Raw genomic sequence first — 12,698 nt, forward strand, 5'->3', positions numbered from 1 at the left:
CCCCCGACCAGGGACCCCCCAGGGTAACCCCCCCACAACCCCCCCGGCCAGCTCCCCCAGACCAGGGACCCCCCAGGGTAACGTCCCCACCCCGGCCAGCTCCCCCCGACCAGGGACCCCCCAGGGTAACCCCCCCACCCCCTCCCCGGCCAGCTCCCCCCGACCAGGGACCCCCCAGGGTAACGTCCCCACAGCCCCCCCCCGGCCAGCTCCCCCAGACCAGGGACCCCCCAGGGTAACCCCCCCAACCCTTCCCGGCCAGCTCCCCCCGACCAGGGACCCCCCAGGGTAACCCCCCCCACAATCTCCCCCGGCCAGCTCCCCCAGACCAGGGACCCCCCAGGGTAACGCCCCCAACCCCTCCCCGGCCAGCTCCCCCCGACCAGGGACCCCCCAGGGTAATGCCCCCACAATCCCCCCCGGCCAGCTCCCCCAGACCAGGGACCCCCCAGCGTAACCCCCCCCCACAATCCCCCCGGCCAGCTCCCCCCGACCAGGGACCCCCCAGGGTAGCCCCCCCCCCCCCGGCCAGCTCCCCAGACCAGGGACCCCCCAGGGTAACCCCCCCAACCCCTCCTGGCCAGCTCCCCCCGACCAGGGACCCCCCAGGGTAACCCCCCCCACAATCCCCCCCGGCCAGCTCCCCCAGACCAGGGACCCCCAGGGTAACCCCCCCAACCCCTCCCGGCCAGCTCCCCCAGACCAGGGACCCCCCAGGGTAACCCCCCCCCCACAATCTCCCCCGGTCAGCTCCCCCCCGACCAGGGACCCCCCAGGGTAACCCCCCCCACAACCCCCCCCGGCCAGCTCCCCCAGACCAGGGACCCCCCAGGTTAACCCCCCCCAGAATCCCCCCCGGCCAGCTCCCCCCGACCAGGGACCCCCCAGGGTAACCCCCCCCAGGCCAGGTCCCCCAAGAGCCCCCCATCCCAGGGACCCCCCCACACAACCCCCCCGCCCGGCCAGCTCCCCCCGACCAGGGACCCCCCAGGGTAACGTCCCCACAACTTCCACCAGGCCAGCTCCCCCAGACCAGGGACCCCCAGGGTAATGCCCCTTCCCAGGACAGCCCCCCAAGAACCTCGGGCCACCCCCGCAGACCAGGGACCCCCCACACTAACGCCCCCTCCTGGGTCCAGGTCCCCCCCATCCTAGGGCCTCTCCCTGCCTGTGTAGGCCTCCCACAGACCAGGGATCCCCTGGGGTAACTCCTCCCCAGGCCAGAGAGCCCCCCTCACACCAAAGATCCCCCAAGACAAGGGCCTGCAGCCCCTGGGGAGGGACAGAAAAGAATCCTCTAGGCCAGAGACCCCCCCAGGGCAAGGACCCCCAAACCTGTGGGACCTCAAGGGAGCCCTGGGGCAAGGACTCCAGCAGGAACATCCCCGGGGGGGGGTCAAAGACTTCCCCGGCCAATGTCAGGGACCCCTCCAGGGTAAGGCCTCCCAGCCCCCCCCCCCCCGCACACACCAGGGGAGCCCCAGGGGAGGTGCTGGGGGCAGTCTGAGCACATCCTGGGGGAGCTAGGAGGCTGAGCTCTCCCCCCCCCCCAAGGAAAGGTTCTACATGAACCCCAAGGGCCTGAGGGAGGCGGCCTGGCCATGGGGGTGCATGCCCTGTCTCTGGGGTCTCTAGTGGCCACCTAGGGGCAGGGCCTTGGCTTCCCCCTTCGCTCCCATGACCATGGGGCTCAGCTCCCTCCAAGGGGAGCACCCCACTCTGCCCCAGCACCTCTCCCCGAACGCCAGGGTCCCCCGGCCTGCATCCCAGCACTGGGGGCAGGAGGTTGGTGGGACGGGGTCAGACGTTGGACAGTTCGATACCGGGGAGGTGGAGCTGCTGGGCTCCCACGTTCCCTCAGCCCCCCAGACGGGGGTGGGGGGCAGCGCTGGGACTGCTCCCCAGAGTCACCGGCCCCAGCCCTTGGCTCGGCAGCCACCTTGCTGCTGGGCAGCACCGAGCAGGTGGCCCCGGCCCACCTGTTACACCAATGGCCGTGCCAGGGCCCACCCTGCCACCCCAGGAACTGCCCGCGGAGGAAGTTCCCCCTGGACCCCCGTGAGTTACAGCTGGGAGGGTCCGTCCCCCCGAGAAACCCAACCCCAGTGTGCCAGGCGGCCCCTGGGCCACACCTCTGGAGCCAGGGCCCTTCCCCAGGTGCCACGGCTTGCAGAGCCCCATTGGAGCCCCTGCCATCTGGGGAGGGGGCTGCCCCAGCGGTGCCCCACCTGGCTCCCCAGCCCCAGTGTCGGGGGGCTGCCCTAGTGGTGCCCCCCCTGGCTCCCCAGCCCCAGTGTCCGGGGGACTGTCCCAGTGTTGGAGGCTGCCCCAGGGATGTCCTGCCACCCCAGTGTCTGGGGGGCTGCCCCAGTGGTGCCCCCCGCCCCAGTGTCTGGGGGGCTGCCCCAGTGGTGCCCCCCAGGCTCCCCACCCCAGTGTTGGGGGGCTGCCCCAGTGGTGCCCCCGGCCCCAGTGTTGGGGGCTGCCCCAGTGGTGCCCCCCCCGCCCCCGTGTCTGGGGGGCTGCCCCAGTGGTGCCCCCCCCCCCCCCGTGTCTGGGCCCCCCCCCTCTCCCGATCCCTGCCCGGGGCCATGGAACAGCCGGGGAGGGGGGGGGCCGGGCCCGAGGAGCCCACCCCGGGTTTTCCCCGGAGCCCGGTGCATGCTGGGAGAGCAACCCCTCCGCCCTGGGGCGCGGGGCATGCTGGGAACGGAATCCCCAGGGCTGCCCCCCCCCCGTGTCTGGGCCCCCCCCCCTCTCCCGATCCCTGCCCGGGGCCATGGAACAGCCGGGGAGGGGGGGGCCGGGCCCGAGGAGCCCACCCCGGGTTTTCCCCGGAGCCCGGTGCATGCTGGGAGAGCAACCCCTCCGCCCTGGGGCGCGGGGCATGCTGGGAACGGAATCCCCAGGGCTGCCCCTGGCCCCCACTGCGCATGCCCGGGAGGAAGCTCCCTGCTCTGCCCCCTCCTCTTCCTGGCACTGGCTCCGCTCCGGTGGGGGGAGGGCGCGAGGGGCCGCCGCGAGACCCCCCCGCCCCGCCATGAGCCGAGGTAGGGCCCGGGCTCCCCCCGCCGCGGGGCTCCGGCTGCTCCCCGCGGGCGGGGCGGGGCCGCTCCCTGCACGGGCCGGGGGGGGGCAGCCCCCCTGCAGGGCCCCGGCCGGGGGGGTCCCGCCCCGCCGCGCCGCTGGGGGTCCGGGGGCAGCGAGCCCAGCCCGGCGGGTCCCGCGGGGCTCCCTTGTGCCCGGCGCTGCACGGACACGGGGCGGGGCCAGCCCGGGAGGTCCCTGCGCCCCCGGCTGCCGGTCCTGGCTTTGTCCCGCCCCCTGGACGGTGGCTGGTGCCCGTGAGATGGGGAGGGGGCCCCGCGACCCGTAGCCAGGGGCCCGGCAGCCCCATGGGGGCGTGGAGCCCAGCGCAGGGGGTCCTGGGCTCTGTTGCCCGCGAGCCTGGACCATGGGACTCCCTCCTGCCACCTATGTAGATCGGAAACTCCCTGGGGACCGGGTCGCATCTGTGCGCGTACAGCGCCTGGCGCGGGGGATCGATGCCATCCCGGCCCGATCCCTGGGGCCGCGGGCTGGGGGGTGAGTCTCTCTAGTGTCAGTCGCAGCTGGCAGCCCCCTGGCAGGGACTGTGGGCTTGGCGCTGCCGGCCCTTGGTCTGAGCCGGGGGCCTGCAGCGTGGCGCTAAGGGCTGCTGGGCTGCGCCCCGGGGCGTGCTGGGACCCCGTGGCTCCTGGCCTGCGGGAGGCTGGAGTCCCGCAGCAGGTTCAGGGTGGGGACAGCAGTCCTGGACCTTTGGGGCTCGGCTTATTTAGCAGCAGGAGGGAGTCCCACTCCCGGGTCCAGAGGTGCCGCTGGTGTATAGTGCCCCTCCCTGGGCCTTGTTGGGCGCTAATAGACGCTGTCCCTGCAGGACTCCCGGGACCCCGCAACCAGCTGCTTCCCTGAACCCTCCTCCCCACATAGGAGTCGCTGGGCCTGACACTGAAATGCAGCCACCTCTGGGGTGGGATGTTTTAACACTCCCCAAAGACCCCTGGGGGGGTGGGGCTGGAAATGCTATTAATTGAGTCTCCCTGTGTTTTTATCCAGTGTCAGAAATCTGACAGGGCCCCGATCCTGGCAGCGTCCCTTGGCGTGGGGGGGCATCATCTCTGGGGCGCTGTTAGGTTGGGCACGTGCCATGTCTATCAGGTTGTGCCGAATCCCAAAGGCGGAGCCGTCCTTCCATCCCAGGCCCCTCGCCTCGGCATTTGGGCAGAGAGGGCTGCATGAGCGTCCCGGCTTCCCACCTCTGAGCTCACGGTCTCCCAGCCCCTCGGTTTGCATTTTGAGCCCCAGAGCTAGCGCGAGAATCCGGCGCGGCCCCGAGCCGGGGGTAAACCCTGCCTCTCCTGCTGCTGCCCGGCTCGGGTGGACCTGACCGGCTCGCGGTGGGGACCGGTTTCGGAGGCTTCTGGTGCATTTCGCAGCAGAAACGCTGCTGAGCTGTAGCCCTCAGGAGGCAGGTTCTGGGCTCGCCGGGGCGCTTGGACCCCGCAGCTCCAGGGCGGCTCCCCGAGGTCACTCGAGCGACCCCCTCCCATTGCGGGAGAAGACACGGCCCCTGCCTTGACCTGGGCGCCTCTTTAGCTCGCCCAGGGGAGGGACGGGAGCCAGGATCCTGGGTCTCGCCCTAGCTCCGGGATCGGGGTTCAAGCAGGGGCCTGGAGCCAGGACTCCTGGGTTCTCTCCGCAGCTCTGACTCTGTGTGCCGTCCAACTAACCCCCTTCTCCCTTCTGTGTCTGTGACCCTGTCTGTAGCCCGGAGATAGCAGTGAGGGTCCCTGTGCCCAGGAGCCAAGCCCCCCAGGCACGGGCCTGAGCTCAGACCCCGGCAGGGAGGAACCAGGTCTCTGGGCCGGGCCCTAGGCCCTGCCCCGGGGGCCATGGGGGCTGTTCACCCTGCTGAGGCGGGACCCTCCTTCCCTTCTTCCAGGCGTGGGCTAGTATCGGCTGCGGCGAACTCGCAGCTGCGGAGGACGGAGCCGCCGGCGCTTCCCGGGCGAGGGTGCCTGGCCATGAGCACAGGAGGGCAACGTGCACGCACTTAACGCCAGCATGTTCGCAGCCATGAACAGGTAGGAGCCGGGCCCGGCCCCCGCGCCGGGGCCCGGTGGGGATTAAAGGAGCCAGCAGCTGTTTGCCTTCTCGCTGCAGGGCCCGGGCAGTGGTTAGTAGGTCAGGCGCGGCCGGGGATTAACCGGAGGGGGATTACAGGTCTGGGGAGCATGGGGATGAGAACATGCAGGCTTCTGATGCCTCTCACTCCCAACCCGCAGCCCCCTGCTAGCCCAGCCCTGGGCTCCCCACCCCCAGCTCTGCTGGTGCCCCTCACTCCCGACCCACAGCCCCTGCTAGCCGAGCCCTGGGATCTCCAGACCCCCAGCTCTGCCGGTGCCCCTCACTCCCGACCTGCAGCCCCCTGCTAGCCCAGCCCTGAGCTCCCCCCAGCTCTGCCGGTGCCCCTCACTCCCGACCCGCAGCTCCCTAGGCGTCCCTGTGAGTCACTCCCTGGCTGTCCCCTGAGGGGAGCAGGGTGACCCCTTTGCTTGCTCAGACTGTCTGGTTCCTGCTCCCAGGAGTCTTTGGGCAGCTGGATCCAGCCCCACCCCATCTCATAACCCCTCCCACTGGGTCCCATAACCATTCCCACTTAGCCCCTCCCACTGGGTCCCATAACCATTCCCACTTAGCCCCTCCCACTGGGTCCCATAACCCCTCCCCTTGCTGCTTGGCGGGGCCTGTCTGTCTGTCCCCTGCTAACCCAGTGCCTCGGCAGGTTTCCGAGCGAGGCCGGGGCACAATGAATGGTGGTGATGAGCCCGCTGGCGGAGATCCAGGTGGGTGCCCGGTGGCCGTGCCTGTGGGCTGGCAGCGGAAGGTGGAGGAGGGCGCCGTGCGCTATATCAGGTAGGGCTTCCCCCTCGATGGTGGCACTGCAGCCCCCCCACCCCGGGCCGGGCCCGACAGCCTGTCCTGACCCCTCCCCCCGTCCTCTCTCAGTCCTAGTGGCACGAACCTCACCTCGCTGGAGCAGACCCGCGCCTACCTCTTGACAGACGGCACCTGCAAGTGCGGCCTGGAGTGTCCGCTCAACGTGCACAAGGTACCGGAGGGGCCAGGGGGCCTGGGGCCAAGGCAGACTGGGGAACAGGGGGCTTGGAGTCCGGGCGGGGGGCAAGGGGACCAGGGGGCCTGAGGCCCAGGCAGGCTGGGGGCCCAGGAGTCCAGGCGGGAGGGCCTGGGGGAATGATGCCCCTGGGGGTCTCACCCTCCTGCTTCCCAGTGGCTGGGGGCTGCAGCCTGGGGGAACCCAACTCCAGTTGGGTGATTCGCCCCATGCGAAGGGGCCTGCCCTGGGCTCGGCTTCCTTGTCGTCCTTGGCAGCTGCTGTTGGTCAGGACTGAGGGTCAGAGTGGGCAGGGGATGGGGAAGTGCCCCACCCCCAGCTCTGCCGGTGCCCCTCACTCCCGACCCACAGCCCCCTGCTAGCCCAGCCCTGGGCTCCCCCCCCGCTCCAGCTCTACCGGTTCCCCTCAGTCCCCAGGGTGCGGCTGTGACATCCTCTTCTCCCCCCGGCAGGTTTTCAACTTCAACCCGGTGGCCGTGGTGGTGCCGCGGGGGGGGGGCCGGGGCCCGGGGCGACCAGGACATGACCAAGCTGTGCAACCACCGCCGGAAAACCGTCGCCATGGCCACCCTGTACCGCAGCATGGAGAGCACCGCGCCCCTGGGCCTGCCGCGCCTGGGCCCAGGTAACAGGCAGCCCCCGGGCCCCTCCCCCCCCCGCCCCTGGGCCCATCCTCTCCTCTCCTCCCCCTCAGCCAGTCTGTTTGCCCCCAGAGCTCCTTCTCCCCCCCCCTCGGCCAGTCTGTGGCCCCCCCCCAAGAGCCCCTCCTCTCCCCCCCCGGCCCCATCCTCCCCCTCGGCTCATCTGTGCCCCCCGCCCCCCTTGGCCTGTCTGTGCCCCTCCCCCCCTGACCCCATTTCCCCCCCACTCCCCCGGCCTGTGTGGGCTCCCCCAAGGCCCATCCTTCACTCCTGCCCCTCCCCCGGTGCTGAGCCCCCCCTGCGGTTTGTTGCAGGGGCCGGGCTGAGCCAGACGTACCACTCGGGCATCGCCAGCCGCCAGCAACCAGCGCCTTTCGGCAGAACGCCCGGCCCGGAGGCCGAGGGTCCCAGCAAGCCCAAGCCCGTGGAGAAGGCCCCAGCGGATCCCTGCCCGGCCTGCCCCGGAGACCGGCCCAGCAGCACATGGCCCAGCCAGGCCTCGTCCTTCCCACGTCACCACAGCGCCCTCTTCGGGGACGTCTTCCCGGGCAGGACGCCCTGTGCCAGCTCCTCCAACGGCGCCTACCCGGGGCGCCCGGCCTTCCCCCTGCCGAGCTTTGGGCTGGAGCCCCTGGACGCAGCCCCCCGGCCCTTCCCCCCACCGGACGAGATGGGGCCACCTGCTGCCCCCAGCCCGCAAGGGAAGCCTCCGGTCCCCGCCACGCCGCCCCCCGAGGGGGCCCCCGCCTGGAGCAGCCGTGCCTGCCCGCTGCCCGCAGGCGCCTCCCTCGGCAGGCTGCCAGCCTCCACCACGCTCTCCTCCGTCTCGTTGCCAGGGGGCAGCACCGAGCTGTCCCCCCAGTGCTCCCGCCCCTCCTCCACCTCCTCGGAGCCCGGGGGGCCCCCACTGGGCCCCCGGCCCCCTGCAGGGGCCCCCCAACCCTGCAAGGACGAGGCGCTCCCCAGCAATGCCTTAGCCAACCAAAGCAGCAATAACCCACCAGTGCCCTTAGGCGCCGTGCCCGAGGGCAAGGGGCCGCCCGGCTTCCTGGGCCTGCCCCTGAGCCAACTGCTTCAGCAACCGGGCGCCCCCTCCTTCCCCGCCAGCAGCCTGCTGAGTGCGGCCGCCAAGGCCCAGCTGGCCAGCCAGCGGCGCGCCGACGAGCCCCCCTCTAGCACTTTACCCGGGCGCGTGCTGGGCTCCAACGTGCTGCTCTCCGTGGTGGGCGGGCGGGCGCTGCCCAAGCCCCGGCGCCAGCGCCGCGCGCCCACCGTGCTGCGCCTGCTGAAGGACTCGCAGCAGGGCCCGGCCGGCCCGGAGGAGGCCCCCGCCCACCGGGCCCGGCCCAGAGAGCAGCCGCCCCGGCTGCCCCCGGGGGGCGCCCCACCGCCCGGAGAGGCCAAGGGCAGCCCCCTGGCCCCCAGCCAGCCGCTGTCGTCCCTGTTGAGCCTGCTGGGTGCCCAGCCGCCCGGCCTGCCCCCACTGCCCCTGGGCGACAGCCCCCCCGGCCTCCTGCCCTCCTTCCAGGACTTCAACAGCCAACTCCTCAGCCTCTTCAACCAGCTAGCCTCCGCCTCCTCCGACCTGGCCTCAGGGAGCCCCCCCCAGCCGAAAGCGCCCGCCCCCAGCACCGCCGCAGGTAGGGACCCACGGCGGGACGGGCAGCCGCTGGCTGCTAGCCGGGCGGGGGGGGGAGGGGGGGCGAGCCGGGCAAGGGATGGGGTTGGCTCGTGGGAACCCCGGCAGGGCGGGGTTGGGTGGTGGGAGAGCTGCGGCACGTGCTGGGGGGCAGCACCCACCGGTCCCCTCTGACCCAGCCCTTCTCCCTTGCAGGTGCCACCACCAAAGCAGCCTCGGGCTCCGGCCCCAGCAGCGGCGCCGGGGAGGGCAGCCCGGGGGGCCAGCGGGGCCTGCCACCCCCGGCCCCCGAGCCCTTCCCCTTCCTGGGCCAGGAGCAGGTGCTGCCCTTCCTCGGCTCCCTGCCCCCTGGCCTCCTCCAGGGCGGCTTCCTCGGCTCCTTGCCCTTCTCCCTGGCCCTGAGCCAGCCGCAGCTGCTGGGCTGCCCGGGGCAGGGGGAGGCACCGCTGCCCGGCCTGGGCCTGCCGGGCGAGCCCGAGGGGCAGGTGCTGCAGACCCTGCTCATGGCCTCACTGCTACAGAGCCAGCCTCAGTCGCCCCTGCTGCCCCTGGGGGGCCTCGGCCTGCCCGGCCTGGACCTGCTCCAGCAGCCCGGCGGCCTCCTCCCGGCCCTGCTGCCCCTGCCCGACCCGCCCTGCCAGGGGGACCTCCCGGACGGGCCCCTGCAGCCCCTGCTCTTCCCGGCGCTGCCCGCCTCGCCCGCCGTCATAGCTTTAAACTCGGCGCTGCTGGCTGCCGGCCTGGCTGCCCCCGACGCCCAGGTAAGGCCGGGCCCCAGGGGTGGGTATCTTGGGGCTGCCGGTTCCCCCCCCCAAGTGGGCAGGTGACGTGTCTCCGTGCTGGGGGGGGAAGAAGCACTCGGCCCCTCCGTGGCCATGTCTGAGGGTGGGGGGCGTCACCTCAGCCCGGCTCTGCTTTTGGGGCTGGGGCAGTGGGGGGCGGCGGGCGTCATCCCAGCCCTGCTCTCTCGGACCTGATGCGACCTTCTGCCCCCCAGCCTGGCGTCGCCGGCTCCCCCATGGCACCTACCTCGACCGGCACGACGCCCACGACTACTGAGGCCCCCGAGTCCCCTGGCGCCTTCGGCAGCGCCCCGGTGCCCCCCAGCTCCTCCGGGAGGCTCCACCCGCTGCTGCCCCCGCTGGTCAGCCCGCTGCTGAGTGCTGCGCTGCTGGGTGAGTGGGGCCGTGTTCGTGGGGGGGGGTCCCTGAGGTGAGGCAGCCCAGCCCTCGGGAGCAGGGCCCTCCCCAGGACCCTGCCCCCCCTGACTCTCTTCCCCCCCAGGTGACCTGTCGGCGCTGAGCCCCCTGGGGGCTGCCGGGAGCCCCCTGCTCCAGAGCCAGCCGCACCTGCTGCCTCCTGCCCTGCCAGCGCCCCTGGGCTTCCAGCTCTTCCAGGGCCAGCCCCCCGTCCTGAGCCCCCTGGGCAGCTCCAGCCCCCTAGCCTGCCTCCTGCAGGTGAGTGCTGGGCTGCACTGGGGGGGGCTGTGTTCTGGGGAAGGCAGTGGAGGGGCTGCGCGAGGGGGATGTGGGGGGCTATTTTGGGGAAGCCAGTGGGGGGCTGTGTTCTGCGGGAGGCAGCGGGGGGCTGCGCAGGGGGGATGAGGTCTGTGTTTTGGGGAAGGCAGTGGGGGGCTGCGTGGGGGAAACGGGGGGCTGTGTTCTGGAAAAGAGGGGGTGCTGTGTTCTGGGGAAGGGAGTGGGGGGCTGTTTTGGGGAAGGCAGTGGGGGGCTGCGTGGGGAGGATGTGGGGGCTGTGTTCTGGGGAAGGGAGTGGGGGGCTGTGCAGGGAATAGGGGGGGCTGAGTTGTGGGGAAGGCAGTGGGGGGCTGAGTTGTGGGGAAGGCAGTGGGGGGCTGCGCAGGCAGGAGGGGGGGCTGCTTGGGGGGGACGGACAGTGGTTTAGGCAGCTCCGGGTGGGACATACGATGCAAATGTTTTCACATGTAATTTGCATATGCAGCCAGCCAGGTCAGCAGCTGAAGCCCCTCCCAGCAGTGGGGAGCTGGGGGCGGGGTCCCCTCCCCTGCTGGGGTCCTGCCGCTGGAGATGCCAGGCAGGGCCAGGGCTCCGGGAGGGGGGAGTGCCAGGCCTGCCCCCCTCACGGCTCTTCCCTCTCCTCCCCTGGCAGCTCAGCCCCGGGTTTGGTGCCCCCGAGAAGCCGGCGCCGGCACTGAGTGACGGTCCCTCCCCGAACCCGCCCAGCGTCCCGGAGCCCGAGCCGCCGGCCCCCTTCACCCCCTTCTGCACGGACGCTGCCCCCGCCGCCCTGCCAAGTGCCTTAGACTCCCCTGCAGTGCCCAGGGCCACGGACTGCCTGGCTACGGGCACCCTGGAGCTGGCTGGGCCGGGCCAGCAGGGAGCGCTGGCCTTTGCCACCCCCGTGGGCCAGCTGGACACAGGCGCCGCAGGACCCCCCTGCTCCAGGACCCCCCTGAAACGGGCCCGGCGCAGCGGAGAGGGGCTGAACGGCAATGTCCCTCCCAGGGCAGCCCCCCGCAGAACCAAGAGCCCTCGCCGTGGGGCCAGGCGGGGCCGCGGGGCCTGGGGGAGCCGGCGGCACTTCAACGGGCAGGCGGGTGAGCCAGGCGAGAAGGCAGCACCCTCGGGACACCCGCCCCACCCGGCCTGGAGGTGCAACGGTGAGATCCTGGTGCCAGGCACGGCCGGCCCGCTGGCCCCCAGCAAAGCAGAGGAGATAAAGGTACGGACCAGGGGGCCTCTCTGGCAGGGGCTGGAGCCAGATCTCGCCCCTCCCCACGCCTGGGGGGGCTGAGGCAGGCTCAGCTCTCTTGTGAGAGCCCTGAGCACAGGCTCCGACTGGCTGGGGGGCGAGGGGGGGAGCCAGCGCAGTGCCAGACCCAGCCACGTCCTTTGTCTTTGCAGGGGAACCCCGGGAGGCTGCGCCCGTCACGCCGGGGCCGGAGGAGGAAGGTCAGGTGAGTGGGGGGCGACCTGGGATCCTGTGGCCCTGCCCCCCCCCGACAGGTGCCATCTGCCCCATTCCCTCCTCCCTGACGTGCTCTGTCTTTGCAGCGCTCCCCGGCCTAGCACCCGCCTGGAGACGCCACGAGCGAGGGGCCCAACCGCCGAGCCAGGCTCCGTCCCCACCGTAAGTGCCACTGGTGGGCGGGGCAGGGCAGCGCAGCAATAGGTGCCCCCCCCCGGGGCGTCTGGGCCCCTTCATCTATCTCATTCAACAGCCGCTGGCGAGGGGCTGAGTCCAGAACAAGCCCTGGGGTCCTGACTCCTCCCCAGGGGGGAGACGTTTGCCCCAGCTCGGGGATCGATCCAGCAGCACCCTCCCTTCTCACCCCTGCAGGAGGACGGTGCCCCGGGGCGGCGCCCCCGGCCTGGCCGCCCCGCCAAGAACCGCCGCCGGAAGCTGGTGACGTAGCGTCGGCCCAGAGGTACCCAGGGGAGGTGAAGCCGAGCTGAGGCCCGGCCGGGGGCCCCCTGTGGACAGTGAGGGGCCCGGCGCAGGTGCCGTTGCTGGCAATGGGCACTTACCGCTCCGCCCAGCAGGAGGCAGTGCCGGGCCGCGGCTGCCAAAGCACTTCGGAAGCCATTCTGCAATGCAGTGAAATCCCAGGGAGCCGGGGCGGCGCCCCCTGCAGGCCGGGGCTGCTCCCAGCCGCTGCCGTTCTGCCCGCCCCCCCCGTATCAAGGCTGTGGGGGGGAGGGCTCCTCCCCTACCTCAGGCCTGCGGGTCTCAGCAGGGCCAGGAACGCCTCAGGGGTTAGCTTTCCGCATGTCCCGCTCACCAAAAACCTCCCTGTGCCCCTCGCCAGGGGGCAGCCTCCCGGGCAACGGTACAAAGCAATAAGCGTGGCATGGGCAGAGCCTGGGGGCGCCTGGCCCGTGACGCTGGGGCACCGGGAGGGACCAGGCCCCCAGCCCCCTTTTCCCTTGTTTTTAACTCCTCCGAGAACACTCAGGTCCGGCGGCTGGCGGGGCCCGGCCGCGCCGCCCGCCCACCCACACTACGCGCTCCCAGGCTGCTGGTGGGAATTATGCAAAGCGGGGGCTGGGCCCTGCCCCCCCCCCCCTCACCGACGGGGCCTTGCTTTTGTAGACGCTGGAACCGGCCCCTGGGGAGCCACTTAATTTAACAGCTGGGGGCCGAGTGCCGCTGGCTCTTCCGCGGGGATTTTGGGGTGTTTTGTATCAATTATTAAAATGTGTATTTAAAAGCTGCGGTGTGTGGCGAGTGCCGGGCGCCGGGCCCCCCTGAAGCAGGAAGG

At 72.1% G+C, this 12,698-nt stretch overlaps 1 protein-coding gene across 1 annotated transcript in view; it reads left to right on the top strand.

Moving 5' to 3' along the window:
• The window catches only part of MBD6 (methyl-CpG binding domain protein 6), a 14,239-nt gene extending 1,592 nt beyond the window's left edge, over positions 1–12,647 (top strand). Inside the window, 13 exon segments of the mRNA XM_065576617.1 lie at positions 4,982–5,123; positions 5,825–5,955; positions 6,049–6,151; positions 6,628–6,666; positions 6,668–6,800; positions 7,131–8,456; positions 8,651–9,216; positions 9,453–9,630; positions 9,740–9,912; positions 10,586–11,158; positions 11,341–11,393; positions 11,491–11,566; positions 11,777–12,647. Of these exon segments, the coding sequence (XP_065432689.1) occupies positions 5,849–5,955; positions 6,049–6,151; positions 6,628–6,666; positions 6,668–6,800; positions 7,131–8,456; positions 8,651–9,216; positions 9,453–9,630; positions 9,740–9,912; positions 10,586–11,158; positions 11,341–11,393; positions 11,491–11,566; positions 11,777–11,851 (3,402 nt within the window). The 5' untranslated portion in view covers positions 4,982–5,123; positions 5,825–5,848 and the 3' untranslated portion in view covers positions 11,852–12,647.
• Positions 12,648–12,698: the final 51 nt, after the last annotated feature.

Source organism: Chrysemys picta, chromosome 22 (assembly GCF_011386835.1).
Source record: "Chrysemys picta bellii isolate R12L10 chromosome 22, ASM1138683v2, whole genome shotgun sequence".
In the NCBI taxonomy this organism is placed as follows: domain Eukaryota; kingdom Metazoa; phylum Chordata; order Testudines; family Emydidae; genus Chrysemys; species Chrysemys picta.